Source organism: Microtus ochrogaster, chromosome X (assembly GCF_000317375.1).
Source record: "Microtus ochrogaster isolate Prairie Vole_2 chromosome X, MicOch1.0, whole genome shotgun sequence".
In the NCBI taxonomy this organism is placed as follows: Eukaryota; Metazoa; Chordata; class Mammalia; order Rodentia; family Cricetidae; genus Microtus; species Microtus ochrogaster.
Genome location: NC_022026.1, coordinates 13,468,536 through 13,480,030, shown reverse-complemented (window position 1 = coordinate 13,480,030; position 11,495 = coordinate 13,468,536). Strand labels below are relative to the sequence as shown.

At 46.2% G+C, this 11,495-nt stretch overlaps 1 protein-coding gene across 1 annotated transcript in view; it reads left to right on the top strand.

Moving 5' to 3' along the window:
- The window catches only part of Gpr101 (G protein-coupled receptor 101), a 7,592-nt gene extending 668 nt beyond the window's left edge, over nucleotides 1-6,924 (top strand). Inside the window, exon 2 of the mRNA XM_005358505.2 lies at nucleotides 1,549-6,924. Within this exon, the coding sequence (XP_005358562.1) occupies nucleotides 1,635-3,140 (1,506 nt within the window). The 5' untranslated portion in view covers nucleotides 1,549-1,634 and the 3' untranslated portion in view covers nucleotides 3,141-6,924. The remainder of the gene's footprint in view (nucleotides 1-1,548) is intronic.
- Nucleotides 6,925-11,495: the final 4,571 nt, after the last annotated feature.

Below are 11,495 nucleotides of genomic sequence, written 5' to 3'. Positions count from 1 at the left end.
CCCCCTCTCTCCCACTCTAAGGATCCTATTTGTTCTTTCTTGGTTCTCCTTCCAATTCACTCTCTCACTTTCTCTGTGTCTCTCATTCCCCTTCTATCTCTCTCCCTCTCTCTACCTTTCCAAGTTTCCTGCGCTCTTCCTCTCAGACCCCCAACCCGGTTTTTGCGCACCCCTATCTCTTTACCTATTCTTCAATCTTCCCAGCTCGCTCCTCTCACCCCCACCACCCTGTGGTTCAGACTCCTAGCCGGCTGGAAAATATAGGGAGGATGGCGAATTTGCGGCATGAAGTAGTGTAATAGGCATCCCCCTTGCATGCTCCAGCCACCACTGCGCACTGAGAAACTACGCATTTTATTTGACAAAGCTCTGGCGGCCAAGGGGGCAACTGGTTTCCATTGCAAGATAAAGACAGCAGAGAGGTACATGGAGACGAAGATCCAGGCAGAGGAAAACTGGGCGGAGGGGCTCCCAGAGAAGGATGCTGAGCGATAGTGATGTACGCATATTCAAAGAAGCAAAGAAAGAGTTTGACTGAATGGTACTGGGTTGGTGAGAATGAAAGGCAGGGATGAACTGGAATACACTAGAGTACACACCTAGAGACATCGTTTGAATCTGGTTAGGTTAGAGACCTAACCAGAGTGTTAGGGAACAAGAGGGAGGAGGGACAGGTGTGGCAAGACATAGAACTTTGGTACTTAGAAACCCAGTAAAGGAAACTACGGAGAGTTACAGAGAAATGGGAGGAAGAGCGCTGTTGCGAGACTTGAGACACATAAGTCTGAGAGAACCACGGACTCGAGAGTCAGAGATACCAAACAGGTGTGTTAGGAGCCCAAAGGGACGATCAGGGAAATTCACCAAGAGAATAAGACCCAGGGAGAAGAGGTGTGTGTGTGTGTGTGTGTGTGTGTGTGCGCGCGCGCGCGCGAGCTCGCACGCACACGCGCGTGGACACACACACACACACACAGTTACAAAACGAGTTCCCTAGTGGAAAAAAAATGACGCAGAGCCTGAGAGACAGAGAGCTGACAGTGGGAGGGAGAGACAGCATATCAAACAGAGGACAGGGACAGCCAGACATAGGCAGACTTTGTATATGCTGTGGGAAACTGAAAAAAAAAAAAAAGACTATGGAGTGAAGGATGAGACAAAGTCCCTGGAAATAGGGGCATGCACTCTGTGATAGAGGAAAAGTGCCCCAAGTAAAACACTGGAGACAGAAATCTAGAGTCACAAGCAAGCAGATACAGAGTGCAAGTGCATGCGTCATCTAAAGAGAACAGATCTTCAAGAGACATGGAGGAGACAGGCTGAGGGAGTGCCCCCCCCCGAACTAACGGGAAGGACAAGCAAGAGGAAGAGAATGCAAGACAGACTGGCAGCAAGACCCCAAGAGTTAGAAAAGGAGCTGGAGAAACTGCTCTGATTGGGGTTGAGAGTGCACAGGGGTCTCAGGGAGGGGCCTGCAGCGATGCTGCTGGGCTCAGAGGCTTGTCTCTGCAGGGCACTAACCCTCCCACATGTTTCTCTCCTTCTCAGCATAGATAGTGTGCAGTCTGTGCATCTGGCTGCCCACTGGTGCAGAAACTGAGCTGCACCTTGTCTCCCGCCTGCCCACCATCACCATGACACCCACCTGCACCAACAGCACTCGAGAGGACAACAGCAGCCAAGCGTGCATGCCCCTCTCCAAGATGCCTATTAGTCTAGCTCACGGCATCATCCGAGCCACTGTGCTGTTTGCCTTCCTCGCTGTATCCTTTGTGGGCAATGTAGTGCTTGGGTATGTACTAAACCGTAAGCCACAGTTAATGCAGGTGAGCAACCGGTTCGTCTTCAACCTCCTGATCACTGACCTGCTGCAGATTACCATCGTGGCTCCCTGGGTGATAGCCACCTCCATTCCTGCCTTCTGGCCTCTCAACAGCCAGTTCTGCACAGCCCTGGTTAGCCTCACTCACTTATTTGCCTTCGCTACTGTCAATACCATTATGGTGGTGTCAGTAGATCGCTACCTGTGCATCATCCACCCTCTTTCCTACCCATCAATGATGACCAGCCGACGTGCTCATAAGCTCCTCCAAGGCACCTGGTTTCTGGCTATACTGCAAAGCACACCTCCTCTCTACAACTGGGGCCAGGCTACTTTTGATGAGCGTAATGCTCTCTGTTCCATGATCTGGGGAGGCAGCCCCGTCTATACCATGATCAGTGTGGCGTCCTTCATCGTTGTTCCACTGGCTGTTATGATTGGCTGCTACTCTGCAGTGTTTGGTGTAGCCCGTCGGCAGCATGCTCTCCTGTACAACAACGCCAAGAGCCGCAGCTTGGGGGTGAGAGCCAAGGACTCTGTGAAGACTGAGAATAGACGGGGAATAAAGAAGAGGGATGAGTTCCAGGATGAGAATGAGTTCCAGAGCGAAGATGGAGGTCAGGCCACGACTAAGGTGGAAGAGGGTCCCATGGAAGCCAGTGGCATTGTCAAGAAGACCAAAGAAAGAAGCCTATATTTACGTGCAGGTATTTCTGAGTCCAAGGGTAGTGAAGAGGTCAGTAATGGCAGCACGGAGGGGCTGGGAACCAGCAGCGAATTTCTAATAGGCAGCAGGGGCCGCACAGAGAGCAATCAGTGCAATATTGACTTGGGCGAAGATGACATAGAAGCTGGCATGGATGAAACCCATTTCAATGAAGATGATGCCAAGGCAGTGAACATCCCGGAGAGCCTTCCAGCCAGTCGTCGAAACAGCAACTGCGACCCACCTTTGCCCCCGTGCTATCAGTGCAAAGCTGCCAGAGTGATCTTCCTCATCATTTTCTCCTATATGATATCACTGGGGCCCTATTGCTTCATAGCTGTGCTGGCTGTGTGGGTGGATGTCCAAACCAAGGTACCCCAGTGGGCGATCACCATAATCATCTGGCTTTTTTTCCTGCAGTGTTGCATCCACCCTTATGTCTATGGCTACATGAACCAGAGCATCAAGAAGGAAATCAACGAGGTACTGAGGAAGCTACTCCGTAAGAATAGGCCCTTTACAGAAGTCAGCCGCCGTGACCTGCATGAAACCGAAGCTGGCATAGAGGGAGGGATTGAAGATAAGATTGTCCCCTCCTATGAGTCTGCTTAAAGTTGGTTCTAAGGCAAGCATTTAAGTGTCCACAAAACAAAAAACAAAAGCCGCTTTCTTTTCAGTGCAGCACCCCCAGTCTCATTAGTGCCAGTTTTTACCATTTCAGGCAAAGGTGTTGCGCACACATCCCTTCCCACCATGAGGCAGGTAAAGAAAGGTAAGGAAGAAATAGAGACTTGAATCTTTCCTGAAAGGTATAAGCCCACCAAAGATTGGAATTGAGGATTCCTACCAAACATATATGTATATAACATATTAGGCTCTAAATTTCCTAAAACAAGGGCTGTCTGGTGTGGAACTGTTCGTGGTGTTTATTTTGCCTGCCTCTCCAGAGCTACAACATGGCAACTTTAGCTCGGCGTAAAAGGGCAAGTGGCGCCTGTGGACAGAAGGAATATTTGACCTTCAGGTCATAACTCATGGACTGGGACTACATATTGTGTTCAACTGACAGAAAAAACAATTGATCAAATCACTTTTGGAGCTCCCAAAGCAGAGCTAAGTGGACAGATCATTGTATGAGCTGATTTCTGTACTGAAGAGCCCCACGGTACGGTGCAAAGACTATAATGCAAACTTCAACAAAGGGGAATTATGCAGTTAGTATATAAAGAAAGCTTCTGGGTCCTCTAAAGGGATCCAGAAAAATGCACACAGGAAATGGGGAGTTGGTCCTAAAGAAGAAGCGGAGAAATAAGATGTAGCTATGGAGCTAAACAATTGTGTGTTTCTTTTTCTTTCTCTCTCTCTCTCCTCTCTTTCTCCATCCTCCCCTACCGTAGGTGTCTACATGGGTTGTGACTGACAGTGATTTATCGCTAAGCTTAAAAGATACCTGGGTGAAGTGGCTTATCTGATCAGTTTTCTTATGGGGCAAGAGGTATTTCCTTACAGGTTTGAAACAGGCATTGAAAGGTGGCAATGCCTAGCCTATTGCTAGAAACACCTCCATAGAAAACAGGATTTCAAATGTGTTTCTAACATTTTGTTGCAACTGAACTTTCTATTTTATTTTTAAAGCTCAACCCCTTCAAAGTGTAACAAAGAAAACTGTTTACCCAAATCCAAAATCCAAATGGAGCCAGAACCTGTCCAAGTGTGGTAAGTTCATTTGACAGCACACACATCTTCCAGGATGCTGAGACTCACCTGCTCCTAACACAATCTAAATTTCCCTCTTTTCTTTGCTGTCCATAATTTGGCAAATTGGATTCTTTAAAGGTGAAGACCTTTGGAAAACAGTGTGAAAAGGACAACCCTTGAATTAAAAGCATTCTGTCTTGATGACATTTTCTTTTGACGCACAATAGGGCTTTGGGGTAACACGGAGATAGCAACTGCCTCACGTTTTGTGCTGTTCTGAATAAAGAGCTAACAACTTAATGAGTTTTTATTCTACACGTTGTTTTGCCATTTAAAATATGAAATTACACAAAAAGTCATCATTAGCCTCACAGATAATCATGCACAATCACTCTCCCAAAATGTTTATAAAGGATGTATTCTTTTATCAAATCATTACATAAGTGCAGTAGCAAAAGATTCTGGACTTGGAAATGATGTGTCTTAAATTTAATGATTTCCTTATTTAAGAATAATAGGGCATCTACTTTGCAGAGGAGTCACAGGTGCTTTAACATACCAATTTCAACAAGGTTTAGAAGGCAGTACTAAGGAGCCACCGTTGGGTTTCTGCAGTTCTGTGATGCGACCAATCTCTTCTGAGATATGGAAAGCATCAGCTATAACAAACTTCCCACTCACCCACTCCTCTTCCAGCCTTTCTGATGGCCCCAAACCACCCAAGCTTAGGCACGAGAGGGCAGAAGCATGAGCTGGAAACAACAGACTAGAGCCTAAAACCCTGGAAGAAAGGACACCTTTCTAACTACATATGACATCTTCCTTGATAGCAAATGTTAAACATGTGTATTAACACACTTAGGCTATAATGAACAAAACAGGTAAGAGGAAGAAACAGGAAAACTCAAATACATTGAACTTGGCCACTGCAAGGTCACTGGCAAGTTCACTGCTTTTTGGTAAGTAGGGTAAGAATCCTCAACGAACATGACGGTTACCAATAGGAGTTAGGTTTCCATCACTGCCTCCCAAAGCCTCCATATCTTTAGAGTATACACATTAAGGGGAAACCACAGCAATTTGTACATGTAAGGAGGTTTGCTGTGTGAAGATTAATTGCTGTATTTCTTTTGCTCTTAAGGAGACAAAAACAAGAATGGTTTTGGTTTGATGCTTCAAACTTGGGTGGATTTCCCCTCTTCGTTTGATACAATTTTGTGAAAAATCGGTACTTTTGTCTTGTGTTAGTGCTGTGTTCTTTTGTGGTACTTCTTCTAGATGTAAGCTCTAACTATAAATAAAATGTGTTCTTGGAGTTGAGGTGCTAGATAGTAGGTTGTATGTGTTCTTAGCTAGTGTCATTAGTGAAAAGTGAGTGATGTGTCCATGTGAAGTTAGTTAACAAAATGCATGCACTACTCTAGCCACAACTTTTGAAGTAGAACATAGTACATTCCTTTACCTTTGAAAGTGTATACTACAGGATATGGAAGACAGCTCCAAGACGGTGCAGCAGGAAGAGGTGCCTCTTCGTTCCTTAAATCCCTGGTACGTGACAAGCAGGAACTTACTTTGGTACAAGCGGTAATTGATGTGAATTAAATTATCATCTTGGCTGAAGTCCACGCTGGCAGTTCTCCACAATACACCTGGCACGGGTATACCTGTTTGCTTCAGTGTATAGGATAATAGAATACAAAGTCAAAGAAGACAGTCCTTTCCCCATAAAAGAGCAAGAACCCCAGGACAGGCTATGGGAGTCCTGAGAGCAGATGAGAAGAACACTGCAGTTTCTAGACTGGAACAGGAACCAGTTCCTGATTGGAAGTGATTGGACTTGCACTTAACTGATCTATATTGTGACCATCCCTGCCCTCCTAGATAAGTGCCAAAACCCAGAAAAGGACTGCTCTGTTTTTACCCACTTTGGCTGTCTCAGACATGATGCAGTATTGCTAAAGAGACAGTGAGATTTCTCGGGGTGGGGCAGGGATTGCAGCTCAGGTGTTTGAAGAGTTACAGTTGTAGATCAAATATATTTACAAAAGAAATAATAGTATTTTATTATATTTTGAGAACAAAAGTATTACAAGAGGATATATATATACATATATATATACACTCATTAAATGGTTTCTAAAACTGCCTTTAATACCAAATTTCATGTGCTATTTTGAGACTGAGAACAATAGGAAAATTGCACTCAGTCAATAAAACAATTCTCTTTAATACTTTCCACTTTAAATTTAAAAGTTTCCTTTAAAAGGGGTTTGTAATTTAAAAGTGCCTTTTCAAAGGATTTTCAAAACTACAGTCCTGGGACCAAGTTCCCACTGGCACAACTTACCTTCAGGTGCACAAATGGGGTGGAATTTATTTTCCACTTTTCAGCAAGAAGAGAAATCCCCTCACACTCCAATCAAATTTATGAATTGATATTGTTCCATGGGCCAGTAGTCTCAGAGACTCTGCCCAAAGTCAAGGTTTCATAGATTGGATGGTTTTAATTGAATGCTTTCTAAACTGGTTATGATGCATTTATCACTGGACAGGAATAACAGACTCCTGCTTGGGGAATGCAGTGAGATTAACATTTGTGATTTAACTATTATTAAATGTTTGTGTTTCTTAAATAGGTGCTGTTAATCTGTCCTTGGTGTATTCTTCTGAAATATTCTAAATAAAGCCTAATTTAATGTGTGCATCTGGTTCCTATATTGTGCTCTTTGAGAACAAAGGAGGACACGTGACATTCCCATCCCTCCTCTTTTGTGGAGACAGAATAAGCAATTCACTGTGTCCAATTCCCTCCATGGGCAACTGGCACTCACATGCACGAGATTTTAAGATAAAAATGAAAAATTACACAGTAGTACAGTGTTGGGAGAGGCACATAGTTTTGTGCTCAATGAATAAAGAAAATTTCAAACGGGGTGAGTAGAGAGGAAACATGAATGGGGCCAGATACTACCTACATGTTTCTTCACTGTGTGTGTGTGTGTGTGTGTGTGTGTGTGTGTGTGTGTGTGTGCCTGGTGCCCTCGGAGGTCAGAAGAGTACATCACATGCACCAGAACTGGAGGTATGAACAGGTATAAGTTGACATGTGGGTACAGGACATCACACTCAGGTGTTCTATAAGAGCAACAAGTTCTCTTAACCATGTATCCAGCTTTGCAAGTGAAATTAATTTAAAAAAAAAAAAACCTGCACCCTGCCAGGGCAGCACAACAGAGCCAAGCCTATTAGTGCAGGTGTGGGTGAGGCATCAATGTCTGGGCAGGTGGGAGAGTTGACCCTGTGGCTTTAAGAGCAGGAGAACTGTCCTTGACCCCCACCAGCTGCAACACCCTGGAGAGCAGGCCCTGGCCCTTGTCGGGACAGCACAAGAGAGCCATCCCTGTTTAACTCAGATATGAGCAATCCAGCCCCGAGGTTGAGAGCATGGGAGAGCTCTCCCCAGTTCTCATCTGTCCTGTGGCAACATGGCCTGTGGCAGGTGGGAGAGTTGACCTTGTGGTCCTAAGAGTGAGAGGACTATCCCTGACACCACCAGCAGCAACACCTAGGAGAACCCGCCCTGCACTATGCCGGAAGAGCACAATAGAGCCAACCCCGTTAGCAGAGGTGTGAGAAAGCCAGCCCCGAAGTTGAGAGTATGGGAGAGATGTCCCCAGTTCTCAGCTGTCTTGTAGCAGCATGGGCATGGGCAGGGCAATGAGGCATCCCTGCCTTTCAATGCCTGAGGTAGGTGGGAGAGCAGGCCCTGTGGTCATAAGTGTGGGAGACCCATCCCCGACCCTCACCGCCTCCAACACTTGGGAGAGCAGACCCTGTACCTCACCAGGGCAAAATGAAATACAGCCAACCGTGTGCATACAGAGGTGGATGAACCAGCCCTGAGTCTGTGAGCATGGGAGAACTGTCCCCATTACCCATCTGTCTTGTGGGGACATGGACAAGGGAATGATGTCCTCTTGCCTACTCATCAATGGCTGAGGCAGGTGGCAGAGCTGGCTCTGTCGTCATGAGAGTGGGAGGGCTATTCTTGACCCCCACCAGGTGCAACACTCGGGAGAGCAGGCCCTGCCCCTCACCAAGACAACACACTAGAGCCAATCCTGCCATTGCAGGTGTCGCGGGAGCCAGCCCTGAAGTTGTGAGCATGGGAGATCTGTCCCCATTACCCATCTGTCTTGTGGCAACATGGGCAGGAGAGAGTTGCCCTCTTCCCCTACCCTCCCGTCAATGTATGGGGCAGGTGGGAGAGCTGGCCCAGTTGTCATAAGAGTGGGAGAGCCTCCCCTGACCCCCCCCAGCTGTAACACTTACAAGAGCAGGTCCCACCCCTTGCCAGGGCAGCACACTAGAGCCAACCCTGTTAGTGCAGGTATGGGTGTGCCAGCCCCAAGACTGTGACCACCTGGCAGACAAACCCTACAGCTGCTTAGGCCCAGACCCAAGGACATGACTTGGTCTTCCCCACCATCCACCCCATCTAGGATCTGCTGGAAAACATGAGGGGGCCTCACCTGCAGACCCAAATCTGCAGGGTCTCCACAACACGAGCTCTATTAAGGGCCCAACATCGATAGGGTAGTAGAAACCAAAGGCCTTGAGTCAAACCAATAACTCTTTTGAAATGAACACCTCCAAGTAAAGATAAATAGACACAAAGGTGTACAGCGTGACTCACTGTGTCATACTGCAGCTTCCATAATGAGATTTTTAAGGTTTTCCCTTTTTTCTTTTCTTTTTTTTCTTTTTTTCTCTTAAACTTTCTTTAATGTTGGGGGTGTGCAGGGGTGTAGGGTAAATAAGAAGGAATGAGGGGAAAGAATGGGATCTAGATACATGATGTAAAAGACACATAGACTAAATAAATTGATTAATTTAAAACTCTAAATAAATAAATGAACAGAATTACGCAGTCCCTCAGTTACCACCACTAGGCTCAAGCCCCTGCTTTCTTATCTCTGCTCAGAGCACCTCGTTCATCACCTGGGCCTCATTACCCACACTCCTATCTCTCAGCTCACCCTAACTCGCCAGGGTCTATAGGACAGGAGAACAAAGCACCCTTCTCCAACCCCCACCCTCAGAAAGTAGTCCTAAGCCTGATACAGATATCACATATGAAAACAGTACACTGGGGCACCTGTGGCCACCAGAGCCCTGGCCCTGACAGCACCTGGAGAGGAAAGTATCTGTGTTCCAAACTGGAGGGCCCTGTTTTCTAGGCTCTAACCCCCAGAGGCACATCCCATGCCCCACCCCCATCCAGCGAAGCCCTAGAGACCTAGGAAACGCCTTCCCATACACCTGACAGCAACTGGAGAGGAAAGTATCTGTGTGCCAAACTGGAGGGCCCTGTTTTCTGGGTTCCAACCCCCAGAGGCACATCCTATGTCCCACCCCCAACCAGCAAAGCCCCAGAGACCTGGGAACAGCCTCCCCAACACCCAGCAATCCCCCACTGCATCAGTGACCACCAGAGCCCTGGCCCTTACTGGAGAGGTGAGTATCTGGGTTCCAAACTGGAGGCCCCTGTTACCTAGGTCCTATCCCCTAGAGGCACATCCACACCCCCACCTCCTCCCCACCCACCAAAGCCGCAAAGACCTGGCATCAGCCTCCCCACACTCCCAACCATCCCCCACTGCAACTTTGAGCACCAGAGCCTTGGCCCTGACTGTACCTGGAGAGGCGTCTCAATTTCAGGTTGGAGGGCCCTGCTCTTTAGGCCCTACTGCCCAGAGGCACATTCTGTGCCCCACCTCACCCACCAAAGCCCCAAAGACCTGGGAGCAGCCTCCCCAAACCTTCAACAATCCTCCAACACACCCAACACAACAAAGAGCAACATGATATCAACAAAAACTAGTGGCCCTAAAACACCAAGATTTGAACACCCAAATATAGATGAAGCAGAAGAAATGACCTAAAAATAACTTTAGGAGAATGTTTGAGGAAAAAAAACATTAAATCTAACAAAAGCTTAACCCAAAATGTCCAAGAAATATGGGACACCATGAAAAGACCAAACCTAAGAATAATAGGGAAAGAAGAAGGAGAAGTCCAACTCAAAAACAAAGAAAACATATTCAACAAAATCATAGAAGAAAACTCTCCCAACCTAAAGAAAGATATGCATATGAAGATACAAGAAGCTTACAAAACATATACCCAAGAGAGGCCTTATCATACAACAAATGTATATACTCTACTATGTTCATAGCAGCATTGTTTGTAATAGCCAGAACCTGGAAACAACCTAGATGACCTTCAATGGAAGAATGGATGGAAATAGAAAACACTATCCTGAGTGAGGTAAGCCAGATCCAAAAAGAGGAACATGGGATGTACTCACTCATATTTGGTTTCTAGCCATAAATAAAGGACATTAAGCCTATAATTAGTGATCCTAGAGAAGCTAAATAAGAAGGAGAACCCAAAGAAAAACATATAGGCATCCTCCTGAATATTAACCTTCATCAGGTGATGAAAGGAGACAGAGACAGAGACCCACATCGGAGCACCGGACAGAAATCTCAAGGTCCAAATCAGGAGCAGAAGGAGAGAGAGCGCGAGCAAGGAACTCAGGACCGCGAGGGGTGCACCCACACACTGAGACAATGGGGATGTTCTATCGGGAACTCACCAAGGCCAGGTGGCCTGGGTCTGAAAAAGCCTGGGATAAAACCGCACTCGCTGAACATAGCGGACAATGGGGACTACTGAGAACTCAAGAACAATGGCAATGGGTTTTTGATCCTACTGCATGTACTGGCTTTGTGGGAGCCTAGGCAGTTTGGATGCTCACCTTACTAGACCTGGACAGAGGTGGGTGGTCCTTGGACTTCCCACAGGGCAGGGAACCCTGATTGCTCTTTGGGCTGACGAGGGAGGGGGACTTCATTGGGGGAGGGGGAGGGAAATGGGAGGCGGTGGCGGGGAAGAGACAGAAATCTTTAATAAATAAGTAAATAAAAAATGACACAAAGATAAAATGCAAAAAAAAAACAAGATTAACTAAAAAAAAAATTCAGTAACCTTCCATTACACAGATGATAAATGGGCTAGGAAAGAAATTAGAGAAACATGACCCTTCACAATAGCCACACACACAAAAAAAAAAAATAAACTATCTTGGAGTAACTCTAACCAAACAAATGAAAGATCTGTATGACAAGAACTTTAAGTCTTTGAAGAAAGAAATTGAAGAAGACATCAGAAAGTGGAAAGATCTCCTATGCTCTTGGATAGGTA